Genomic DNA, 27,274 nt, shown 5'->3' with positions numbered 1-27,274 from the left:
TCTGGAAACACGGCCTTGTTTCACAAGCAGTTCTTTTATTTGTGGATGTTCAGGCTGTGGAAGGTGTTGTTGTTCTCCCTGGGACGGGCGATTACTCCCAGATGGGTGTGAAGAATGAAGGCTTACACTTTGTCACAGCTGGCAGTAAAGGTAAACTCCTAGACTCAAGAATTTAAAGGGATAGTTCCCCCCATGGGTTGAAAATTAGCCCATGATTTATTACCCTCAAGTCATCCTCGGTGTTTATGACATTCTTCTTTCAGACGAACACAATTGGAGTTTTATTAAAATGTCCTGGCTCTTCCCAGCTTTATAATGGCAGTCATTTTTGAAGTCCATAAAAGTGCATCTATCCATCATAAAACTGCTCCACACGGCTCTGGGGGGTTCATAAAGGTCTTCTGAAGTGATGTGTTTGTGTATGGAAAATATCCATATTTAAAACTTTAGAAACTAAAATAACTAGCTTCCGGCGTTCAGTGGTACGCAAGTCGACTTGTGCTAAAAGAGTAACCCCTGACCCTTGAACCCTTGACGAACGCAGAAGCACGGATACAGCAAAACAAAACACGGGTCATGAATTAGAGTCTAAAACGAGAATTTTTAAAGAGAAATTTGATATAAGAGAAGAGGGGCTTGAGTTTGTTGCCCAGCCACTTCCACAAGAGCTGGCAGACTTCGCTGACAAATAAACACATATTTCTTGGCCCAGGTAACACAGAGTAAACATTGTTAATTTTCATATACTACCGACATTGTAACAATACAAAGCAGGTTGAAAAACAACGAATTTACACTTTAAAGCCACAATATGTAATTTTTTCGCCACTAGAGGTCGCTTCTTCAAAACAAAGGCGTAGCTTGATGACCCTTGATTTTGCAGAGCTTTTATTATGCCATAGACGAGCACTTCCGCTTCTTTCGCTCATGTATGTGGGTTAACGCAGCGCTGTTTTATCATTTTAGATACATTTGAGTGTGTTGAAAGTTATGTTTCTCTGTGCGTTCGCTCGGCGGCTACTATGAGACATTTGTTCACACTGCAGTGAGTTAGATCGATATTAGACAAACATGGCACTCGCGGTAAATCAAGAAAACCAGATTTAAACAATAAGACTGTGTTCAGCTGTATAACAATGATGAGTTTTCTGTCGCTGAATGATCCAAACAGTTGCTCACCTGTCTAATAAAACACATCATATATTAAAGAGTCTTTGGTGTTTCCATGGTCTCAGAAATCGAGGGTAACGTGGGTATGATGTCATTGATAGCACGGACATGGTCCGTGTCCTGGTTAAAATTGCGTATTTCTCTGGATTTAAACATTCTTGGGAACACTTGTGATAGTGTAAGTACACAAGTCAACAAAATATATAACATTGTTCTAGTGGTTTTTGGATATTTAATCTAAGAATCTTACATATTGTGCCTTTAATCTGCTTTGTTGCATCTAATCGAGATAAAAAGATGCATGCAAACCCTTTAAAATATAAAATGAATGAGAAAATGTTATTTAACAATGTTTAAAGATACACATTTTGCTTATTTGTAGGCAGAGGTGGACAGAGTACACAACTCCATTACTTGAGTAAAAGTATTGGTTAAATATTACTCCATTACAAGTGAAAGTTGTAAAGATAGATTTTTACTTAAGTAAAAGTACAGAAATACTTATCAAAAGTAAAAGTAAACGCATTATTTTATTATTGTTGCATTGTTGTATGAATGCACGCTGTTCCATCATGGTGGTTTAAGCCAGTCATGCTCCATCTGACATGCTAGCATACCCTGAACTCATTTAAATACTTGTTTAAAAGTTACAAAGCTCTTATCAAAGTCAAAATCATACTAGAAAAGAAAGGTTTCTACATGTGTTTATTTGACAGGATTATGTAAAAGCATTTCTGAAAGGACTTCAGTTAAAGGGTTAGTTCACCCAAAAATGAAAATTCTGTCAGTAATTACTCACCCTCATGTTGTTCCAACCATGTAAGACCTTCGTTCATCTTCGGAACATAATTTAGTATATTTTTGATGAAATCTGAGAGCTGTCTCACTCCTCCATAGGCTTTCAGAGGGAATGAAACTTGATGGCCCAGAATAGTAAGTAAAAACGTCATTTAAGGAGTCCAAATGACTACAGTGGCTCTGTATTAAGTCTATCATGCGACGAAAATACTTTTTGAGCGGAAAAACAACAAAAATAACGTCTTTATCACACTATTATTGTTGTTCAATTTGACGAGAGTTCGCGGGAGTGCCACGACGCATGCGCGAGAACTGAGATTAACCCTACTCCGAAAGAGTGAGCAGCCAGTAACAAGTAGTAGTAGAAGAAGAACGCCGTAATCTCAGTTCTCGCGCATGCGTCGTGGCGCTCCCGCAAACTCTCGTCAGAGGCTTAAATTGAACAACAATAATAGTGTGATAAAGTCGTTATTTTTGTTGTTTTTCCGCTCAAAAAGTATTTTCGTCGCATGATAGACTTAATACAGAGCCACTGTAGTCATTTGGACTCCTTAAATGACGTTTTTACTTACTATTCTGGGCCATCAAGTTTCATTCCCTCTGAAAGCCTATGGAGGAGTGAGACAGCTCTCAGATTTCATCAAAAATATACTAAATTATGTTCCGAAGATGAACGAAGGTCTTACATGGTTGGAACAACATGAGGGTGAGTAATTACTGACAGAATTTTCATTTTTGGGTGAACTAACCCTTTAACATTATTAGACCAACTGCGTTTTTGCATGCTAACTAACATCATTGTCGAACGTTACCTATGCGTTAGCACTGTATCCACAAGGCTATGGCAACTTGGCGGGTAAATCTATAAAAATCATTTGACCAACAATATTTCATACCAGTGTTAATTTTGACAGCAAATTTTGATTTAGTTTTAGTCATAGTCTTTTGACTATAACATTTTAGGCATCTGAATTGTTTTAGTTTTAGTCTAGTTTTAATTGACTATAATAAGATTTTAGTAGATTCAATAGACTAAAATTCAGTACTTGTGGTCTGGCGTCTGAGAGGCAGCTTTCTGTGTGCATTTTCGTGTCGTCGCACTTTTTCAGACTTATCCACGTCTGCTCTTCTGAATTTTAACTTTTAAGTATGACCATGGTTTCACGCACTGCGTCTGGGAACTGCCGCCTTCTATTTTGCCATCAATTGATTAGTGTTCAAAAAATACTTGGAAATCATTGAACTTCATGTGATCCTACAAGAGTGATTACTGACAGGCTTTCTGCAAAAAAAAATAAAAAAGAATCACGTTTTAAAAAAGAAAACAAATCATCCACTGTCTTTCAAAGCGGCTACGACTTTCTACTTCGAGGGCCTTGATAGAAATATAGTGGAGTAAAAAGTACATGTAGTGAAGTAAAAGTGATAACATTCCAGAAAAAATACTACTCAAGGAAAGTACAGATACTCAAAAAGTGTACTTAAGTACAGTACTCAAGTCAATGTACTTAGTTACTGTCCACCTCTGTTTGTAGGCTTTTTTTAGTGCTTGATTTAAAAAAAATAAAGGATTGATTTTGGTGCTGTGCGATGCGTGTAGTAGTTGTGTAAGCGTGTTGTGATGTTCTCCGCAGGTGTTCTTCGAGTGTGGGACTCCAGCTCAGCGGGCTGTGTCCACACGCAGACGCTGCCTGACGCTCCAGCTCTCAGCACAGAGGCGGCCGATTTGGACCCGCGCAGTCTGGTCCACCTTCTCCCCATGCCTCAGTCCAACAGACTGGCCACAGTCACCGCAGAGCACAACATCCTCATCTATCAGATGCCCACGCTCACCGTACAGCAGCAGGTAAGCCTCGCAGCTCAGCACGAGCCTCCGCTGTCTCTGGAATGGGAGACCACTCACCTTGCTTATCTCTTCTTCTGAAGCTCGTGGGCTACAATGATGATATCTTGGATGTGAAGTTCCTGGGGAAGGACGACACGCACATCGTCGTGGCCACTAACAGCTCTCAGCTGAAGGTGTTCGAGTTGGCCACTAACAGCTGTCAGATTCTGTATGGACACACAGGTCAGTGAGCCACTAGAGGGCAGCAGCTCTCTGGATATGAAACACATGCTGCACTGTGTGCTTTAAATCCAAAATCACCCTGTATACCCTACATAGGGCATTATTTGAGGGGACAGCCATTTGTAGTGGTGTCCGAAACCATAGTGGATGTTATCGAGTGCACTCATTCTATCCCACTTTGCACCGCAATAATGAGTGTGGACACACAACGGCTGTCCGACTTCACTCACTCGTTTTCATTCACTCCTTCAAGTATTAGTGGATTAACATGGGGAATAGTGATTGAGGGTTTAGGGGGCGGTTTCGGATTCAGCCTATGTTTTAAGCAACAAACACTTTAAGCTTTAGGATTGCTATCACATGACCTCACTACTAGGTCTGCAAGGATTAATCTGTGATTTTTCGTGACTGTAATGAAAACACATTTGTATGCAAAAAAAAAAACACATTTGAGAGCAGTAAAAAACATGAATGATGGAAACCAAGGTTAATATAGTTAAATAAAACTAAAACCATAAAAAAAACTTCTGTTACTTAAAGAATTATATATATATATATATATATATATATATATATATAAATATATATATAAAATATATATTTATATTAGGGCTGTCAAAAGATTAATCGCGATTAATCGCATCCAAAATAAAAGTTTGTGTTTACATAATATGTGTGTGTACTCTGTTAATTATTATTTATATATAAATACACACACATGTATATATTTAAGAAAAAATATTATTTTTATATATAAAACATTTATATTTATATATATATTATAGATTATATAAATGTATATACAGTATATACATGCAAATATTTCTTAAATACGTACATGAATGTGTGTGTATTTATATATATCTAATAATTAACAGAGCACACACACACAACTTTTATTTTGGATGCGATTAATCGCGATTAATCTTTTGACAGCCCTAATATATATATATATATATATATAAATATATAAATAAATAATTAGGGGTGTTGCAATATACCGGTATTGGCGATAACCACAATATTTAAAATGAATAGGACTCTTAGATAACATGACACGTAAATACTCCAGTGTCCCGAGTCAGACTGGAACCCGTGGTTTTTTTTTTCCTTCTCCCTATTTTTTTCCTTCTTCCTCTGCGTACCACTAGAGGCAGCCTGAGTACCACACTTTGAGAACCACTGAGCTAGAAAAATAAACTCTTGAGGAGCATTTTGATAAATATATGCACCATATTACATAGGCTATTCATTATAATGTTTAATGTTCTTCTTCAATAATAATGTATGTTTGAATAAATCCATCAAGTTTTTATGACAGCCACCATTTAAATGTTTATATTTCGAAAAACTAATTAAAGTAGAAATATGATTATGTAATTGTAAAGTTAGTATTGAAATTCTATTATTATAAAAAAAACTCATTGAGTGTAATTTATGTTTGTATTTAAATCAGTTAATGTTAACCTTCAATGTTTGTAAAGCACCAGCTGATTTCCAGGTATAGTTTATAGCATTAGTTAAGAAATGTTTTCCTCAAGAAAATTTGCCATGTACTGTATCTGAAGCTTGTGAATGGAAATCGAATCAAATTGTGAACTTTGTGTATATGTATATATATATATATATATATATATATATATATATATATATATATATATATATATATATATATATATATAATATAGTGTGTGTGTGTGTGTGTGTGTGTGTATATATTGTTTCAGCAAGTTGGCGAGGTAGAATTTCTAATTTTCTTTTAGCTTTAACTTGATGTACTAAAATAACTGAAACTAAAACTGAATTTTTTTTCAAAGCAAAATTAATATAAATAAACTAATTTTATTTTACTAAATTTACTAAAGTTAAAATCAAGATGTTAAATATTAACCATTTTAAAATGTTAATAAATATCTCAATTCTTCTAAAATAACAAAAAAGAACTTGATTCAGTCAAAACAAGATCATTAGTGTGTGTGTGTGTGTGTGTGTGTGTGTGTGTGTGTGTGTGTGTGTGTGTGTGTGTGTGTGTGTGTGTGTGTGTGTGTGTGTGTGTGTGTGTGTGTGTGTGTGTGTGTGTGTGTGTGTGTGTGTGTGTGTGTGTGTGTGTGTGTGTGTGTGTGTGTGTGTGTGTGTGTGTGTGTGTGTGTGTGTGTGTGTGTGTGTGTGTGTGTGTGTGTGCTGTTAATGCACTTGTTTGTGGTGTTTCCTACAGTGTAAGTTATCATTAGATTTATAAGTTAACATTTCCTGATGCAAACTGAAAGCTATTGTTTTGAGGAAAACATTAGGCAGGATGTGGTATAAATAGAGTTTTTATTTTTAGGCATAAGTCATAAGCAATTATTATATATTTAGAGTCCAGGTTGATGTGTCAGGTGCCTTGATAGGTGCTTGTGTGTGTGCGTGTCTGTGTGTGTGTGCGTTCATGCATCTCGGTGGGGACTTCAACCTGAATGCGCACAGACTCATGGGGACTGCGAGGACCTAAATCAAGCTCCCAATGAGGAAACAAGCTTATAAATCATGCAGAATGAGCTTTTTTGAAAATGTAAAAATGCAAAGAGTTTTGTGTGAGGGGAGAGAGAATATACAGTTTGTACAGTATAAAAACCATAACGCCTCACTGCAAAAAACGCTTTTCTTACTTAGCATTTTTGTCTTGTTTTCAGTCCAAATATCAAAAAAATCTTACATTAAGAAGCATTTGCTAGACAAGCAAAAGTTTTGTCTTGTTTTGGGGGAAAATAACTCAAAATTAAGGGAGTTTTTGCTTAAAATAGGCAAAATAATCTGCCAATGGGGTAAGCAAAATAATCTTAACTCAAACAGAAAACAAGATTTTTTTCTTACCCCATTGGCAGATTATTTTGCCTATTTTAAGCAAAAACTCCCTTAATTTTGAGTTATTTTCCCCCAAAACAAGACAAAAACTTTTGCTTCTCTAGTAAATGCTTCTTAATGTAAGATTTGAGATATTTGCACTGAAAACAAGACAAAAATACTAAGTAAGAAAAGCATTTTTTGCAGTGCTGTGGAGAGTTCCCACAAAGATAGAGATCCAGACATGCATGTGTGAGTAAGTGTGCTTTTAATGCATTTGTTTGTCCGTGTTATCATTAGATTTGTTCTTTTTTTTTATTCAGTTAATCCAAAAATAGTGAATAAACGATCATTAGTTGCAGCCCTACATACCAGATCTGTAAAGTGCATAAATTGTGTCATAAACTGGCTTCAAACGTTGAATGTCACACTGAACTGATTCTTCATGCACCTCTCGAGTCATCGGTCTACATTGTTGGCATTGTGGTCGATGAGTGGATCGCTATCACCTTGTCATCTGCTGATGATCCTCTCTGATTGTTTGTCTGCAGATACCATCTTATCTATCGACGTGTTCCGCAAAGGCTCCATGTTTGCCAGCTGTGCAAAGGTGACTCTTTTACTTTTTCTTAGGAAGCTGCACAAGGGTCCTTTCACTGGCGTGTCATGGCATTCAAAATATCTGAATGCATAGTTTCGCCCACACATGGAAAAACAAGATGTTAATGTGACCTTTCATGCAGGACAAGTCGTTGCGGCTGTGGAAGATGGATCCAGAGAGCGGCTGCGTGCACTGCGTGGCTCAGGGCAGCGGACACTCCAATGCCGTGGGCTCTATCGCCTGCTCCAGGTCAGATATATCACTGTATATATCGGTTTGAGGAGCAATATTTTTTTCCCTTTCGCTTGAATATTTTCATTGGCGAGGCTTAAACTTTCATGACGTTGCAGCACTGGCCCGTCAACTGTCATTCATGGTCTCACAACATTGCATTGCTAAAATACACTCACCTAAAGGATTATTAGGAACACCTGTTCAATTTCTCATTAATGCAATTATCTAATCAACCAATCACATGGCAGTTGCTTCAGTGCATTTAGGGGTGTGGTCCTGGTCAAGACAATCTCCTGAACTCCAAACTGAATGTCAGAATGGGAAAGAAAGATGATTTAAGCAATTTTGAGCGTGGCATGGTTGTAGTGCCAGATGGGCCGGTCTGAGTATTTCACAATCTGCTCAGTTACTGGGATTTTCACGCACAACCATTTCTAGGGTTTACAAAGAATGGTGTGAAAAGGGAAAAACATCCAGTATGCGGCAGTCCTGTGGGCGAAAATGCCTTGTTGATGCTAGAGGTCAGAGGAGAATGGGCCGACTGATTCAAGCTGATAGAAGAGCAACTTTGACTGAAATAACCACTCGTTACAACCGAGGTATGCAGCAAAGCATTTGTGAAGCCACAACACGCACAACCTTGAGGCGGATGGGCTACAACAGCAGAAGACCCCACCGGGTACCACTCATCTCCACTACAAATAGGAAAAAGAGGCTACAATTTGCACGAGCTCACCAAAATTGGACAGTTGAAGACTGGAAAAATGTTGCCTGGTCTGATGAGTCTCGATTTCTGTTGAGACATTCAGATGGTAGAGTCAGAATTTGGCGTAAACAGAATGAGAACATGGATCCATCATGCCTTGTTACCACTGTGCAGGCTGGTGGTGGTGGTGTAATGGTGTGGGGGATGTTTTCTTGGCACACTTTAGGCCCCTTAGTGCCAATTGGGCATTGTTTAAATGTCACGGCCTACCTGAGCATTGTTTCTGACCATGTCCATCCCTTTATGAGCACCATGTCCCCATCCTCTGATGGCTACTTCCAGCAGGATAATGCACCGTCACAAAGCTCCAATCATTTCAAATTGGTTTCTTGAACATGACAATGAGTTCACTGGACTAAAATGGCCCCCACAGTCACCAGATCTCAACCCAATAGAGCATCTTTGGGATGTGGTGGAACGGGAGCTTCGTGCCCTGGATGTGCATCCCACAAATCTCCATCAACTGCAAGATGCTATCCTATCAATATGGGCCAACATTTCTAAAGAATACTTTCAGCACCTTGTTGAATCAATGCCACGTAGAATTAAGGCAGTTCTGAAGGCGAAAGGGGGTCAAACACAGTATTAGTATGGTGTTCCTAATAATCCTTTAGGGGAGTGTATTACTGGTAATTGAGTTTCATCTACTCTCCAACACTGTTTTTTACTTGCATTTGTAGGCCTGTCGCGATAGTCAATAAATCAATTAATCGCACGATAAAACAAAAATGCGTGTCGAGTTTAAACAAGGCTTAAAGCTACACTGAAGTTGGCAGTTTGATAAATGCAAGTTAATTCTTCAGCTTAATCTTTGTGTGCTTCAAGGTCAATCTTTGTGTGCTAAAAAAGGCACATAAGTTCCTGTAGAGATAGCACTACATATTCTCCTTTTTTTTGCCAAATAAATGAAAAGCATGTCATCGATGTCTTCTCTCTTGCTGTATCAAAATCTCACCCATCTTTCCTCAGAGATGGTTCCAATAATGCGCTTAAAGTCAAATTCAGTTTGTGCATGATTACATGATATAACAATTTTTTTAATACAGTATCCTAAATTGTGGATAATTTAGCTAAATATCATATACTGAAGTAAATTTCTGGAGTGTTAACAATTAAAAGAAAAAACAACAACAAGAACCGAAAACCGTGAGCCTAAAACCGTGATACGAACCGTGGGTTTTGTGAACCGTGCCACCCCTAATATGCCCCTAAAACACAATCATCCGTTGCAGTTTTCATCCATTTTATTTATTGTTATTGGTATTTATTCTAGTTCATTTTTTTGCTAACAGACTGAGAGTCTATTTATTTTATTGTTTTTGGTTGTTTTGTTCATTTATTGTGGATATTTAAAATGTTTTCCGTTTTCAGTGTTATAGTCTTTAGAAATAAAAGTTTATTGATCTTTGAAAAGGTGTACCTGCATTATTATGCCATTATCATTATTTTAGATGAAAATGGTCTCAGAGCGACAATATTATCATTTATCGCAATAATTTCTTGGCCAATTTATCGTCCAGCAAAATTTGTTATCGTGACATTTGGCGCTTGCCGAGTGCCCTGCACCGATTGTTTGGCTTCAGAAGACATTGAGGGTCATATGGTTTATAATCACGATCATTGCATGTGGTTTTTCAAGCTTCAACCGAGCTGCACCCATTCAATGGCATTATATGGACTCACAGAGATGGATTATTTTCCTAAAAATCTTTGTTAACCTGAATAAATCAAATAATCGTTAATCGAGGTACAATGTTCAATTAATTGAGATTTTTATTCTTGGTCAAATCGTTACAGCCCTGCCTTGAAACACCATTCATTGTCAATCCTGTGGATGATCCTTTTGTTATACCCTAAACATGCCTTTCAAAATGCGGTAAATAACAGAATGAGCAACAAATAATAACATTTTCTTTTTCAACATCTTAAGACAATGTTCACAATTAATATTAGTGGTTATTTGCATTTTTTTTCTGAATGAATTAAGATTTATTTAAAACAAAATCTGAATGTCCTGCACCAAAGGTGCTCATGTTGGGTTTAGGACAGGCTGACTAATTGATCACAGAAAACTTGAAAACAAATCATTTGACCAGCATACTCAAGACAGACCAGGCTATGATAAAAGGATTTGATGAAAAGAATCTTTCTTATGCCCAAAACAAGACACTAAAGAGTATTGCCTGTTTTAGGGTTAATAACGGTGCAAATAAGTATTAGTTTGAGCTCTTCTAACTCGTACGCCCGTTTCCCTGTTCCTGTACGCAGGTTAAAGAAAGTCTTCCTGGTGTCAGGGAGTCAGGACTGCACTATTAAGGTGTGGGAACTGTCTGACCCTCCTCTCGCCGAGGGATGTGAACCGGCACTGATGACAGCACGGCTCACAGAGAAAGCTCATGACAAGGTGGGTCTTTGCCCTCGTCACGTTCAATCTCACACAGGAAATGTGAACCGTGTGGGAGAACATGTTTAGACCGCACATACTCAGTTTATTTAGTCTTCCACCTTCGTTTGACGTTTCTTGTGTGTCCATTGTGTCAAAACAAGGTGTTGAGATAAGAGTAAAATGCACATTCTTATTGTGTAACCATCAATTTCATAATCATGTTCAAAAATAACAAATTGGAAAAAAATACTGTCTATCATTTTTAGGTTTGGGTATCGTTTGGGTTTTTTTCGATTCCGGTGCCAAACCGATACTTTTAAAACGGTTCCGGTGCCTGAACCGATACTTTTTTTTTTTTAAAAGGCCACCAAACGAGGTGGATGACATTAAATGGCTTTTTATTTATTTATTTATTATTTAAATTGAACCATTTATTAAAAGTTTAATGTATACTTAAATGTATGAATATAAATAAATACAAAACACAATTTACTTATTTACAAATTATAATTGACATATTTACAAATTCACAGTAAAACCTAAGCCACCCAACTACAACAAGCCTAATATAACTCTAAACAGTTACAGTAATAACAGCAGTCGTCTGTATTCTTGCTCTGCTACAAACCAGCTTCGAGCTTCAGCTTTATTTTGAAATATGATCATATTCTCTGGCTAAATATTTTTGAACGCATCGCCTTAATGTTTCCATGGTGACGCGTCATGTTTCTCACATGACACACAGCAGCCGCAATGGCGCTGACAGCTCAGCTGTATCGGGTTTATTTCGTTTTTTCTTTTTATTCAAAATATTCACAAACTTCTTAACTGTGTCACGAACTATCTGATGTTCAAATGTGTGAGTGAATGTGTGTTAGTTGATCTATAAAGCGCAATGGGCGGCGCCATGTTAGTTTGCGCCTCAGAATCGGATCTGTCGGATTTAACGTTACAACACTTGAGATCATTCTCGTCTCACGAAATACATGAAAGTAAGTGACCAGTGAACTGGAAGAAGAATAGAGTAAACTATATAGTTACTATATAATGTGCATTTATCTGATGTGAATAAAACACGTAACGTTAGTCAAATTATAACCGTCTGAAAGGATTGTCATTGCCGCTTTCATAGACATCAGTGTGTGTTTTTTGCTAGTACTTATGAATATTTAAATGTCTGAAACCTGGAATAAACATGATGTGGTTGAAAACACTGAATAGTTGTCATGAGTTGTGATGTGACCAGCGCTGAGCGTCTGTCTCTGGCTCGGCCAAAGCGCGAAAGCACGTTTGAATTTTGGCACCGAAATGAGGAACCGAAATCTGCGTTCTGATTCGGTCCGGTACATACCGGTTATATAAGTACCGGTGCCATATTGGAACCGGATTTCGGTACCCAACCCTAATCATTTTGTGTTTAATCACCCCCCTCTTCTGTTGTCCTGTCTCTTCCTGGAATATTCCTGAAGGATGTGAACAGTGTGACCATCTCTCCCAATGACAAACTGCTGGCCTCTGGCTCTCAGGATCGCACGGCTAAACTCTGGTCCCTGGCTGACATGAGTCTGCTAGGCGTCTTCAGAGGTCATAGTCGAGGTATTTGGTGTGTTCAGTTCTCTCCTGTGGACCAGGTCCTGGCCACGGCCTCAGCGGACGGCTCGGTCAAGGTCTGGGGTCTCCAAGACTTCAGCTGCCTCAAGGTAACTCACACTTGCAGTGTTTTTGAGTTTGATGTGTGTTTTCCCGCTTATCTGGGTATCACTATCATGCATGTTCCTTGAAGCTATAGTGTATCAGTAACATGCTCATTGCTTAAAGCTGCACTATGTAAAATGTTTTCAGTAAAATATCCAAAGCCACTAGGCCAGTGTTATTTATTTTGTTCAGTTGAGTACTTGCAATATCCCAAATGTTTCCAACTATTTGTAAATCGTGAGAAATTGCTCTTTTAACCAATGAACCGGGACGTGTGAGGGCGTCGCCTGTCGATGACGTCATATCTGCGTTCCCCTCGGTTTCTGGTTTTATTTTGCATAAACGCTTTACTCTCACTGCAGTGTGAACAAGTGTCATAGCAGCCGCTGAGCGAACGCACAGAGTAACGTCATCACATCATTAACACACTCAGATGTGTCTAATATGATAAACAGAGCTGCGTTACCTCATAGTCATGACCGGCGACTGTGTCATAATAAAAGTCCCGCTGCTTGTGAGGCGTGTGTTGCGTTCATCTTATTATCAATCGCTCCAGCGGTTCCTCAGCTCCACAACACTCGCTCCTGCTTCTGTTTCACTACAGTAACGTTAATAATCACATCCATGAACATGATTTCTGCCCGAGTCCTGTCCCGATTCTTTCCCACCGGCTGTGAGGTGAAGACCACATGTCCCTAGATTCAAACCTGGCGTCATCAAACTACGCCTTTTTTTTTAGAACAGGCGACCTCTAGCGGACGGAAAAGTTACATAGTGCACTTTTAAGAGTTATCTGGTTATTGCGAACATGCTTGTTGCGCAAGGTTTTGTTTATTATTGGGAACATACTTGTTGTTTAGGCTTTTGGTTATTGAAATATGCTGCCCTAGGTCACCCGGCTATCAGCAACATGCCTTTCTTTAAAGCTTATCTAGCGCATCGGTGACATGCTGTTGCCTAAGGCTTATCTGATTGTTATGGGGAACCTATGTGTATGTGAAGGAGTGTGGAATCTTGTTCATGGATGAGGTAGAGCACTGAGTTTCCATGGTTTATGTGCAAGTTAACCAATGACCGAAGGTAACAAGGATACAATGCCATTGACAGGCGATTTAGTGACATGGGGGTCATTCGGCGTCAACTCAACCAGAGGTCCCCGGCTCAAATTTTTGCATTTGTTAATATTTTTCTGTAGAAAGACAAACATAAATAGTGATGAAAGCCAAACTATTAAATCTCACTGATCCACTATTACGTACCGTGCGTGCAGAATTATTAGGCACATTGATTTTCCAGGCACATTTTACCAATTCCCAACCACATTAAGCTTAACTACTATTGATTTTGTATTTAATCATTTATAAGGGATGTATAATTGTTCATGAAGGCTGGAAATGAAAAACTCCTTATATTCAGGTGTGCAGAATTATTAGGCATGATTTCTTTTACAGATAAAATGAGCCAAAAAACAGATTTAACTCCAGACTGAAAAGTCCAAAATGATTAAATGCCCAAGAGAAGGATGCAATTCTAGAAATTGCAGTTAAGTCATGACCATTGGACAGTGAAATGCTCATTGGGTCAGACAAAAATAGGAAGAAGCAAAAGAATTAAGGTGAAGAATGAAGTGCGAAACCATCAGGAACCCTTTGGTCTCCAGTGCCACCATTTTCCAGAAGTGCAAGGTGTCAGGATCTCAGAGACTAAAGAATCCTAAAAAAACGACCCCCACTTAATAAAAATCACAAGCTGAAGTGTTGTCAAGTACATGAAGACTGGTTTGTTTATAGGCTTATGATCAGAAAATATGATCAGAAAATCAATGCCTAATAATTCTGCATGCACTGTAGAGGGGACGATTTGGAGCCAAATTAGGTATAAAAATGATTTTTGAAAGATGGCAGCATCATTATTTTATTTTTACTAATAGATCAGTAGGTCTATTAGTAAAATCTGTTGACTTCAGCAATCTTTGTTTTATTATACGCCAACGGTGACGGTTCTAAAATGGAAAAAAAGCACTTATTGTGTTTTTTGCCTCAAGTTTGCATGCCTGTAACTCAAAAATTATTAAAGATATCTTAAAATCCTTTTAGATTCTGGTTCTTAACAAACTTTCCTTTAAGTATTTTCATTTTAAATGCCCTTGATGGTTCAATCCCAGAGATATGGAGATCTTAATACGGCCACGAGTACATTTTCAGTCGTCAAAAACCAAATGTGGGTCACTTTGGATAAACCTGATACTTTTTTCCTTTAAAGAAGGATATCTGAAGAACAACTAGAAATGTATCTTGTGTTTTTCTATCAGCTCGATTGCGTTGGAACATTCCTGTCTGAGTGCCATAAATATTGTTTTTCTAACGTTGGCATGCTTAACTAGAAGTATTCAAGTTATCATAATATCCTTCTAGATTCTCGTTCTTAAAGGAACACGCCACTATTTTTGAGAATAGGCTCATTTTCCGTCTCCCCTAGAGTTTTACGTTTTTTTAATCCATTCAGCCGATCTCCGGGTCTGGCGGAAGCACTTTTAGCATAGCTTAGCATAGATCATTGAATCTGATTAGACCGTTAGCATCTCCCTCAAAAATGACCAAAGAGTTTCGATATTTTTCCTATTTAAAACTTGACTCTTCTGTAGTTACATTGCGTACCAAGAAAAAAGGGGTGTTGGAAAATGAGCCTATTCTCAAAAAAAGTGGCGTGTTGCTTTTAATAAACTTTTTCATTTGGAACCTTAATTTTTAAGGCCCTATATAGTTAAGCCCCATAGATATTGGGACCCCAATGTGACTCCATGTCCAAATTGGTCATGGTCATTCAATGGTCAAGAACCAAATGTAGGTACCTTTTTAAACCGCTGATAGTTGTTGTGTTTAAAGAGGAATGTCTAAAGTAGCTTCACATGATATCTGTTTTATCTCTGCAGACATTTGAGGGACATGATGCCTCTGTGCTAAAGATCATATTTGTCAGTCGAGGAACTCAACTAGTGTCTAGGTGGGTATCTCTTACATTTTCTGACTGCGGTTCAAACAGTTCACATGCACTATGTTCAAGTTACTATACAAGCATGTTTGAATGAGAATATTTGCACAGATTGTATGATGTTTATAGAGCAGTTTTTTTGTGTGCTTGTGGTTCATGGAGCAAACATGTGCTTTTTTGACCCAACTCTTTGTCTCTCTGTCATTCTTCAGTGGATCTGATGGACTTGTGAAGTTGTGGACCATAAAAACGAACGAGTGTGTGAAAACATTTGATGCTCACCAGGACAAAGTGTGGGCTCTGCATGGCAGCAGCAAAGACGAGCTGATGGTGACAGGATCAGCCGATTCCACCATCACACTGTGGAAGGTCAGTCCACCTGATGTGTAAAACGCTGTTATGAAACCGAATGCGAAATGAAACTGAATGTTGTGCGGGAATGGGAAGTTTGACATGCCAAGCGAAAAGGCCCATTGTTTTACACCATGGCACTGATCCCGATGAATGATGAATATGTTCCATTTCCTTATTTCTGGATTATTTACTGCTATTCAACAATCATGATGAGGAAGGATCTCAAGCATTTATATTTATCCTAATGTTACATAAATTAGTGTTGCATACATTTTCGTTCAAAGAATCAAAAAAATTAAGCAGCACAACTGTTTTCAACATGATGATAATTTCCTGAGAATAAAAATGATGCTGAAAATTCAGCTTCGATCACAGGAATAAATTACATTTGACAATATACTATAATAGAAAACGGTTTTATCAAAACATTTCCATTCATCTGATTTGAGTGGACTTTTGATATTATTTGCCACATCAGTAGAAAAAAAGTAATTAACCATACAGTTATTACGCTGAACATATGCCATCACCAGTCTTTTTTTTTTTTCCTATGAAACAAATAAATGTAATTTCACAACTGTAGGATTAACTAACACACCATTCCTATATAATGCACACATTATGTGACCAAAACTCTGCTCACACCTCCTTATAATTAGCAAGCTATTACAGTTACACCTAATACTATGTGAAACGGGATGCTCGTCATGCTCTGGTGCGCAAATAATAATTTTAATTCCAGCCAGGACATTGTATACTGGTTGCTGTGCATTTGTTTCCATTGTCTATGCGTACTGGCCAGGTGTGTATTCCTGAAAGCAAGATTAACAAGACTGTCTTGTGTGATAACCGGGAACATACTCGAAGTTGTCTGAACTTACTCACTGACGAATTTTTAGAACCAGTGTACCTCGAGTAAGCAAGGTTTGGGTTAGTCACTGAGAGTTCAAGGTATATATGGCGGTACGTTAACCTTGCTTAACATTACCTTGTTATAATAGTGCTTTAAAATTTATATATAATATTGTATATTATTACTGAGAGTTATATTAATATTACACACATCTGAATACCTAAGCAAACTAGCCCTGGAACCATGAGCAGGTTATGTTCAGAGAATGAATTGCTATGGCTACTTGCATATCCTCAAAGTTACCTCCGTCTTTTGAACCAAAAGTTGAGGTTATCCGCATACTTACCCTTAAACATACCCAGGGATGTCACACGACCTGCTTTCTGGAATACACCCCAGTATTAGTACAATGGTTTGTTTTTCTTTGTTTTCCGGTTAGGATGTGACTAAAGTGGAGCTGGCAGAGGAGCAGGCCAAACAGGAAGACCAAGTCCTTAAGTAAGTCACTGCCTGCTTTATGTCACAAACAAATTCAGTCAGGCAGAGAGATTTCTGATGAAAGATTTACAAGGCTGAATGTCATAACATTTTGGCAAGGTCTACACACTGCGCGTAACCTTTAATCGCTTGCCAAACCAATCCTGTAATTGAAACACGACATTGTTTCTTGAACCCTTCAAGCACTTTATAGTGTTTCCTGATCTGATTCCTTCCATCCTTGATGCATGACCGCTTATACATAAACGTTATCACTGATTCTGGGCTTGATTAATGCTTTTTAATTGAGAACTATTAGTGGAGTTTCCTTCAGGGTTAGCTTGAATTTGACTTTTTGAAATTTAAAGGATTAGTTCACTTTTAAATAAACTTTTGCTGATAATTTCCTCACCCCCACGTCATCCAAGATGTCCATGTCTTTCTTTCTGCAGTCGAAAAGAAATTAAGGTTTTTGATGAAAACATTCCATGACTTTTCTCCATTTAATGAACTTCAATGGGCCCCAAACGGTTTAAGGTCCAAATGACAGTTTCAGTGCAGCTTTAAACGATACCAGACGATAAATAGGGTCTTATCTAGCGAAACGATCAGTTTCTGTGAGAAACCGAACTGTATTTATGCTATTATTTCACCTCTTATCAGACGAACGCGATCATCTCTGAGCTCAGCCATTAGCTAAGTGAGGTCAAAATAGAGCGTGGTCATAGATGTATACGTAGATGCCTCATTAGCGCTTGCACGGATCAATAGAATTAGGCATCTACGATCAATATATACAGTGAGGAAAATAAGTATTTGAACACCCTGCTATTTTGCAAGTTCTCCCGCTTAGAAATCATGGAGGGGTCTGAAATTGTCATCGTAGGTGCATGTCCACTGTGAGAGACATAATCTAAAAAAAAATATCCAGAAATCACAATGTATGATTTTTTAACTATTTATTTGTATGATACAGCTGCAAATAAGTATTTGAACACCTGTCTATCAGCTAGAATTCTGACCCTCAAAGACCTGTTAGTCTGCCTTTAAAATGTTCACCTCCACTCCATTTATTATCCTAAACTAGATGCACCTGTTTGAGGTCGTTCGCTGCATAAAGACACCTGTCCACCCCATACAATCAGTAAGAATCCAACTACTAACATGGCCGAGACCAAAGAGCTGTCCAAAGACACTAGAGACAAAATTGTACACCTCCACAAGGCTGGAAAGGGCTACAGGGAAATTGCCAAGCAGCTTGGTGAAAAAAGGTCCACTGTTGGAGCAATCATTAGAAAATGGAAGAAGCTAAACATGACTGTCAATCTCCCTCGGACTGGGACTCCATGCAAGATCTCACCTCGTGGGGTCTCAATGATCCTAGGAAAGGTGAGAAATCAGCCCAGAACTACACGGGAGGAGCTGGTCAATGACCGGAAAAGAGCTTGGACCACCGTTTCCAAGGTTACTTTTGGTAATACACTAAGACGTCATGGTTTGAAATCATGCATGGCACGGAAGTTTCCCCTGCTTAAACCAGCAAATGTCCAGGCCCGTCTTAAGTTTGCCAATGACTATTTGGATGATCCAGAGGAGTCATGGGAGAAAGTCATGTGGTCAGATGAGACCACAATGAAGGTCATAATTCCACTAAACGTGTTTGGAGGAAGAAGAATGATGAGTACCATCCCAAGAACACCATCCCTACTGTGAAGCATGGGGGTGGTAGCATCATGCTTTGGGGGTGTTTTTCTGCACATGGGACAGGGCGACTGCACTGGATTAAGGAGAGGATGACCGGGGCCATGTATTGCGAGATTTTGGGGAACAACCTCCTTCCCTCAGTTAGAGCATTGAAGATGGGTCGAGGTTGGGTCTTCCAACATGACAATGACCCGTAGCACACAGCCAGGATAACCAAGGAGTGGCTCTGTAAGAAGCATATCAAGGTTCTGGCGTGACCTAGCCAGACTCCAGACCTAAACCCAATAGGGAATCTTTGGAGGGAGCTCAAACTCTGTGTTTCTCAGCGACAGGCCAGAAACCTGACTGATCTAGAGAAGATCTGTGTGGAGGAGTGGGCCAAAATCCCTCCTGCAGTGCAAACCTGGTGAAAAACTACAGGAAACGTTTGACCTCTGTAATTGCAAACAAAGGCTACAGTACCAAATATTAACATTGATTTTCTCAGGTGTTCAAATACTTATTTGCAGCTGTATCATACAAATAAATAGTTCAAAAATCAGATTTTTTTTTTTTTAGATTATGTCTCTCACAGTGGACATGCACCTACGATGACAATTTTAAACCCCTCCGTGATTTCTAAGTGGGAGAACTTGCAAAATAGCAGGGTTTTCAAATACTTATTTTCCTCACTGTAAATATACCAGGCTCGTATTTTTTATAAATGTCAAGGACTGAACAAAAAGGCTACCTTTGTTCTAAATGCTGTAACTTTTGATTACTTTATGCAATCACCACAAAATGTTATCCAGATGCAGACTAAATATAGGTGAACATCCCCAAAAAGATTTTTTTCTGCTGCCCTATTTCCTTCCTGAGTTATTGAATGTTAAATAAGAAATATTTGTAAAATTAGTAAAAACATATTTAAAAAAAAAAAAAAGCCTGTTATCAGCAGTTTCTCAGGAATGTATTGTCCAAATATAATACATTTTATATTTTCTAAAAATATAAAATGTTTGCTAACAAATGATACCTACCATTTGACTCTCCTAACTATAGTTTTGGAGTTATGAGTCTTTAAATTTGTGTATGACACTCAGAAAACAACAGTTTTCTAAATTTTTTCAGGGTGTCAAGGACTGAACAAAAAGGCTACCTTTGTTCTAAATGCTGTAACTTTTGATTACTTTATGCAATCACCACAAAATTTGATCCAGATGCAGACTAAATATAGGTGAACATCCTCAAAAAAAAAAATTTGTTGCCCCATTTCCTTCCTGAGTTATTGAATGTTAAATAAGAAATATTTGTAAAATAAATAAAAATATATTTTAAAAAATTGCCTTTTATCAGCAATTTCTCAGCAATATATTGGCCAAATATAATACAATTTATATTTTCTAAAAATATAAAAATGATACCTACCATTTGACTCTCCTTACTATAGTTTTGGAGTTATGTGTTTTTAAAGTTGTATATGATGTATGTATATGAGACTCCCCTCATGTGTTTGCAATTTAAATATAATGATGCATTTAAAAGTTATTGAAGTCTAGTTTATTTTTTTTATGACCAAAAAAAGTTATTTCTGAAAGTATTGCTGCTGCTTATTGTCTTTCATTACCAAACAAAGTCTTCCTTTGAGTGCTTATGGTTTTTGTGGCGTCTTCGCAGGCAGCAGGAACTGTCAAATTTGCTTCATGAAAAGAAGTACCTGAAGGCTCTGGGTATCGCTATCTCTCTGGATCAGCCGCACACGGCCTTAAGAGTCATCAGAGGTACTCTTTCTTTTGTTTCTCCGCATCAGTGAGTCTACCCATTTATTTTAAATGGCCACTCTGATTATTTGGAATAAAATCTGGTTGATCCACATTTTTATACTCTCATGTTGTTTACTCGCCTGTAATCCGAGAAGCTCCACCGCCTCCATTTCAAACTTCTTTTGTCTGATAATTATTTATTTGGAAAAAGTGAATGCGCTTTAGTTTCCTGAGTGTTGTAACTCAAACACTGGCTAATTTCCAATGGTGGCTTATGATTGTGTAAGATGATGGTCTGGTGTGTTGTTACTCATGTCTTGTATTTGATTGTTGTTCCTTTAACCACGTCTATGTTTAACACAATACGACAGGTGTAATCAATGACTCTTATTCAGAAATTCAAGCGTTGCCCTTTTGGCTAAACTGGTTGAACCTCGTAAATGGCAAATACATATTATGTAAGATCTCTATTCCAAATAAATGCAGATCTGATCTTTCCAACTTTCTATTCATCAAAGAAAAAAAAATCAAGTCTCCACCAAAATATTAAGCAACATTTGCTAAGACTTTATTTTACAGTGTCCTTGTTACATGTTTTTACCATAGTAACAGTAAATTATGCATAATTACACCGATACTGCTACCAAGCTTGTGTACTTGTAAAATAATTTAATAAATATATAGGTATCGGCGAGTACTAGAAATGAATTACCAGTTGTTGCTCAGTACTATATAATTACACTAACAATGACACCTTAAAATAAAGTGTAACCCAACATTTTTTTTCACATTGATAATAAGTCAACCCTATTATTAGTTGAGCTCCAATAATAATTACTAACCGTAACAGATTAAATCAGCATATGTGGCCCCGCCTGTGAAACCCCGGCTAAAGTCGCATAATCGATTTATGAGATATAAAGCGTCAAAGTAGTCATAAAAATGACCAAAGCAGGTAATTTGTGTGTATTGCTGTAAATGATAGATTTTACCACGATCCAGTACTCAATTTTTCATTTATAATATTATAAATGCTGCAATTAATGATTTTATGGACACTACGTTTTATTATTTTGATAAAAATACCGGACGTGGGCTTCTTAAATATTAATTTTATTTGTCTATATGCAGAAACAACTGCTGATTCTTCTATCATTCTGTTCAGAAACGTAATTTTTGCAATTACAAAGTGCAAACAGACCATAATATCAATCCACACGAGCAACAATCAGGTCAGTGTCGGGAAAGGGTTCCGGTTTCTGTGTGGATTTCTGTTAGAAATGTCATCACCTTCTGCCTATATATCCATCTTATTTTAAAGACATTTAATGGCTGATACTGGTCGAAATAGTTTGGTTTTTGCATGCAGATGCGCTGGGTTTATGAATTCGCTCTCTGACAGGGCGACCACGGCACATGAAGCACAAGGAACAGAACAGCTGATAGTTTAATTAATAATGATTTAATATAGGCCTACTGTTTTTGTAGGCTAAATAATGAACCCGTATTATATTTTAACCCTCTGCTGCTCTTCGGTCATTTCTGACAGGAAGATTTTCTGTTTTGAAATGTTAAAAATCACAGCTTCATCGGAATGATATGAAACTTGGTGACTTTTCTAGCATTAGGTATGTAAACACACAAAAATATTGGGGTCATGATTCGAGCATGCTAATTGGTCGTAAAAAAAAAAAAGTAGCGTTCATTGTCTTCGGTTATGAATGACCGGCCATAGGAAATGAATGGGAAATCTGCAAAAACACAAACATTCTCTGAATATTTGTGTGTACAATCTACAAATCAGCCACAATGCTGAAGAAAAAGAACACAGCAGTAAAGGGGTGACACTAAAACATCAACAGTGTGATATTGACACATCCACTCACACACACACACACACACACACGCACACACACACTTATACACACACACCTATGAAAAACTGAGCCTATGAACCACATTTGGGATTTTTTAAAATCACAGCTTCATCAGAATGATATGAAACTTGGTGACCTTTCTAGCATTAGGTATGTAAACACACAAAAAATTGGGGGCATGATTCGAGCATGCTAAGAGGTCGTAAAAAAAATACTCCCACTTGTGCTCTTCGGTCAAAAATGACCACAATAGAAAATGAATAGGAAATCTGCAAAAACACAAATTCACAGAAAAAAAATCTGTATTTCTAACAACAACAAAAAAATATCTAAAACTATATAGTCTTTGAGATTTTTTAAAATGTATATTCAAATCCATCAACAACAACAAAAAATCATTAAATGTGTTCAAAACAGAACTAGGGAATTCTCAAGCCTCTCCATAGAGACCTCTAGTGGTTACAGCCATGGTTGCATGATTTCTTAAATAATTCCAAAAGAGCTAATATGCCTTCAAAAAACTATTATTTTGAAGGCCTAGTCTCTATTTTAACCTGAAATACTGCAGTTATTTAAATGAAATTACAAAAAAAAAAATGTGTATAATTTTCAATGGCAAAAATAGACCATCATTATTGCATAAATATTAAAAAATACCATAAAATCATCTCAGAATACAAAATTAAAAAGAATAAATATTATTGACGAAAAATAAATTGCATTGGTTTTACTGGGGTGGAGGAAGTTTAATTTTTAGGTGTCCGGTCACTTATGACGGGGAAGATGACCAATGCAACCCCTAAACGAAGAGCACCAGAGGGTTAATAAAAAAAAGTTGCATATGTCCTTCGGAAGCAAAGCACTTGCGTCTGTGGTTTTGGTTTCGGTTTGTAAGCCTATATGAATAGAACCTGCATGAATGAGAACATAATGTGTGGGACGCCATGAGCCATGAAAAAAATCATAATGAATCATAATCTTATTGAATTGTGAGGCAAGTGAAGATTCACAGTTATGACTAACTGTCTGCACAAAGTTTGAGACTGACCTATTAACTCGGTAGGGCATTAGATTTACTACAAATTTTACACAATAGCCCAGAAAGAGATATATTAATGTGTGTATATATATATATATATATATATATATATATATATATATATATATATATATATATATATATATATAGGCCTATCAATGACATTTTCTACTGATATTTCATTTTACTAATAAAGTTATAGCCTACAAATCATTAGAGTGAACTGACTTGGTAAATCAAGCTCTTGTGGTTCCCCCATTCGTTTCAATGTCTCACGCTTTTTGGACATGCACATCATAATAAATAGTCTTGTTTTACAAAACTCCCATAAATGTGTCCTATATCACTGAAAATGGGAGAATCTTAGCTTTTATGTGGTAAATGGCACACAGTCAGAATAATAATGTTTAAAATGTTTTGCCGTTTTAAAAATAAGCTTGATTTGTTCTCAAAATCATGATTTTCTGAGGCCGAAATTCAGCTAAATTTTGACATGGTCTTGCTCAGTCAATATTAAAGATATCAGGGTTATATTTTCACAGAATGTTCTTTACATTTTATGTAAGATGATTTTGTGTATAAAACGGTGAATCACCAAAAAATGACTTTGGCTGGGTTTTCACATATTAGAATGATTTCTGAAGGATCATGTGACATTTAAGACTTGAGACACTCGTTCGTTGGCAGAAACCTCTAAACGCCACTTCCCTTTGGCAGCAAAAGCCTCAGTTCACAGAACCAAAATATACTAGCCCCTGTAAATGATGACCCCATGAGAAACAACTACCGTCCGAATAGGGCTATTGATAATAATCATAAATGTTATATATAATATACACACACACACACACACACACACACACACACACACACACAGAATTAATCATGATGATATGTTATTTTCTTTAATCTTTCATAGAAATTCGGCAGCAGGAGGATGGGATACAGGAGCTAGAAAAGACCCTCCTGAAGCTCCGTCAGGATCAGAAAGGTACCTGCCATGTGTTGGTGTAGTGCACTATAGGGGTTAAACAGATCCTAGTTGATCCGTACGGACCAGGCTCCACGGTTCGGCGCGCGCATGAGATTGCTCGCAGATTGATTGCAAGTTTAACCGCCATGGAGTGAAAGGTTATCATGTGTTTTGTCTTGCCTAGTTTACATTCAATAGATTTTAAACCATTTAATTTGTTTCTCGCGCACTTTTATCTGTGCGCACAGCCGCACACACACACACACACAGAGAGGTGTGTTTCAGATAGCGTGCAAACTCTGTGTGTGTGGAGAAACAAAAGAGGAATCAATTCAATGTCACAATTCAAAACACAGTCGGTTGTGTCTTAAGTGAACGTAAAAAGTTCAGAAATCGGATGTGTATCACTATATTGGATCCATGCATTAGGTCTTAAAGTGACAGCAGCCTATAAATACCTGCTGTTGTCTGTCATTGGTGTTAATCAAACAACAAAACACAGCTGTAACACTTTATTTACAGGGTCTAATTCTCGCTATGAACTAGTTGCTTATTAGCATGCTTATTATTAGGATATTGGCTGTTTATTAGTACTTATTAAGCACATATTAATGCCTTATTCTGCTGGCCCATATTCTTCATCCCTAAACAATACTTAAACTTAACAACTACCGTACTAACTATTAATAAGCAGTAAATTAGGAGTTTATTGAGGCAAAAGTTGTAGTTAATATACTAATACTAAAATACATACTAATGTGTTACAGCTTTAACAAAGATGAATCTATATTAAAGGGATAGTTCACCCAAAAATGAAAATTAGCCAATGATTTACTCACCCTCCAGTCATCCTAGATGTACATGACATTCTTCTTTCAGACGAACACAATCTGAGTTATATTAAAAATGTGCCTGGCTAATCCAAGCTTTATAACGGCACTCCAAAAGTTGAAGTGCATCTATCCATCATGTAACTGCTCCACACGGCTCCGGGGGGTTAATAACCAGCAGCCATATCACTTAACCAGCAGCCATATCACCCTGCAGCCCAAGACTGGTTTCCCACTGAAGCTAAGCAGGGCTGAGCCTGGTTAGTACCTGGATGGGAGACCAACTGGGAAAACCAGGTAGCTGCTGGTAGAGGTGTTAGTGAGGCCAGCAGGGGGCGCTCACCCTGTGGTCTGTGTGGGTCCTAACACCCCAGTATAGTGATTGGGACACTATACTGTAACAAGCACCGTCCTTCGGATGAGACGTTAAACCGAGGTCCTGACTCTCTGTGGTCATTAAAAATCCCAAATTTGCCCATTGGCCTCTGTCCATCATGGCCTCCTAATCATCCCCATATACAGATTGGCTTCATCACTCTGTCTCCTCTCCACCAATCAGCTGGTGTGTGGTGGGCGTTCTGGCGCAATATGGCTGCCGTCGCATCATCCAGGTGGATGCTGCACATTGGTGGTGGTTGAGGAGATTCCCCCTTCTATATGTAAAGCGCTTTGAGTGCCTAGAAAAGCGCTATATAAATGTAACAAATTAATAAAGGCCTTCTTATGCAAATCGATGGGTTTTTGTAGAACAAAATATCCATATTTAACACATTATGAAGTAAAATATCCTTCCGGATCGCCTTCCGTATTCAACTTACGAAAAAAGCGTAACTGGCGCCACGATGACGTCGGACATGGCGTAAGCGGTTTGAACTGCATTACACTTTCTTCGTAAGTAGTTTTTTTGGGCTTTAAATTTCGGGCTGCCATTATAAAGCTTGGAAGAGCCAGGACATTTTTTTAACATAACTCCGATTGTATTCGTCTGAAAGATCTAGGATGATTTGAGGGTGTGTAAATCATGGGCTAATTTTCATTTTTGGGTGAACTATCACTTTAAATTTATGCAGTGAACACTATAGTGTTACATTTAATTATTCAATTTTCTGTACCTGGAATGAATACCACAGTTAGACCTTACTTTATTTGTATCTTTGTTGTTTTGTATTTATCTGCTCTTGTAATTGTTCTTATTACTGACTGTTCACTTGCCTTTAATAATGTAACAACTTCATTATTTTGGCAAGTAGTCTTTTCTGTGATATCGGAGCACTTAAAGTGAGATTTAAGTAATAAATGGAAAGCAAAGTTAACCCATCCCCCACATTTTGTTGTGCTTGTTGCTCTGAAAAATGATCCGATCCGTGACTGAATAACTGTAATATGATCCGAATGGTGAGTTTTGTGATCCGCTGAAGCAGGTCATCAGGTTGATTGTGACTGGCGTGTTGTTTTCAGAGACGGTTCTGCGCTACTGTGTGGTGTGGAACACTAACTCGCGCAGCTGTCTGGACGCTCAGGCCATCCTGCAGGTGCTGCTCACACACCTCAGCCCAGAGGAGATGCTGCAGTATCAGGGGGCGCGATCGCATCTGGAGGGACTCATCCCGTACACAGGTGGGGTGCTACTTCTATCCAGACCAACTCACGCATGATGTGTTTCTGGCGTTTTCATCAAAGGATGTAATACATTTGAATCTTGTTTCCTGCAGAGAGACACATGCAGCGGATTGGCCGTCTCCTGCAGGCCTCGATGTTTCTGGATTACATGTGGCAGAAAATGCGTATTACAGGTGGTAAAGAGAGGTAAAAACAAACTCCTGAAACTTCCTGGTTGGGTATTCATTAAATGATCAGTGGTGTTTGCTAAGGGAACAATCAGTATTATTGCTC

At 37.9% G+C, this 27,274-nt stretch overlaps 1 protein-coding gene across 1 annotated transcript in view; it reads left to right on the top strand.

Annotated features, from left to right (window-relative positions):
• Positions 1-27,274, top strand: part of tbl3 (transducin beta like 3) — a 41,252-nt gene that overhangs the window by 7,144 nt on the left and 6,834 nt on the right. Inside the window, exons 9-22 of the mRNA XM_079836680.1 lie at positions 54-150; positions 3,603-3,814; positions 3,895-4,036; positions 7,411-7,469; positions 7,603-7,709; positions 10,729-10,864; positions 12,316-12,546; positions 15,474-15,544; positions 15,745-15,901; positions 17,179-17,237; positions 20,577-20,680; positions 24,498-24,569; positions 26,840-26,998; positions 27,094-27,187. Of these exons, the coding sequence (XP_079692806.1) occupies positions 54-150; positions 3,603-3,814; positions 3,895-4,036; positions 7,411-7,469; positions 7,603-7,709; positions 10,729-10,864; positions 12,316-12,546; positions 15,474-15,544; positions 15,745-15,901; positions 17,179-17,237; positions 20,577-20,680; positions 24,498-24,569; positions 26,840-26,998; positions 27,094-27,187 (1,700 nt within the window). The remainder of the gene's footprint in view (positions 1-53; positions 151-3,602; positions 3,815-3,894; positions 4,037-7,410; positions 7,470-7,602; positions 7,710-10,728; positions 10,865-12,315; positions 12,547-15,473; positions 15,545-15,744; positions 15,902-17,178; positions 17,238-20,576; positions 20,681-24,497; positions 24,570-26,839; positions 26,999-27,093; positions 27,188-27,274) is intronic.

This window comes from Gobio gobio (assembly GCF_949357685.1).
Source record: "Gobio gobio genome assembly, chromosome: 1".
Lineage (NCBI taxonomy): Eukaryota > Metazoa > Chordata > Actinopteri > Cypriniformes > Gobionidae > Gobio > Gobio gobio.
This window is presented reverse-complemented; position numbering and strand designations above follow the sequence as displayed.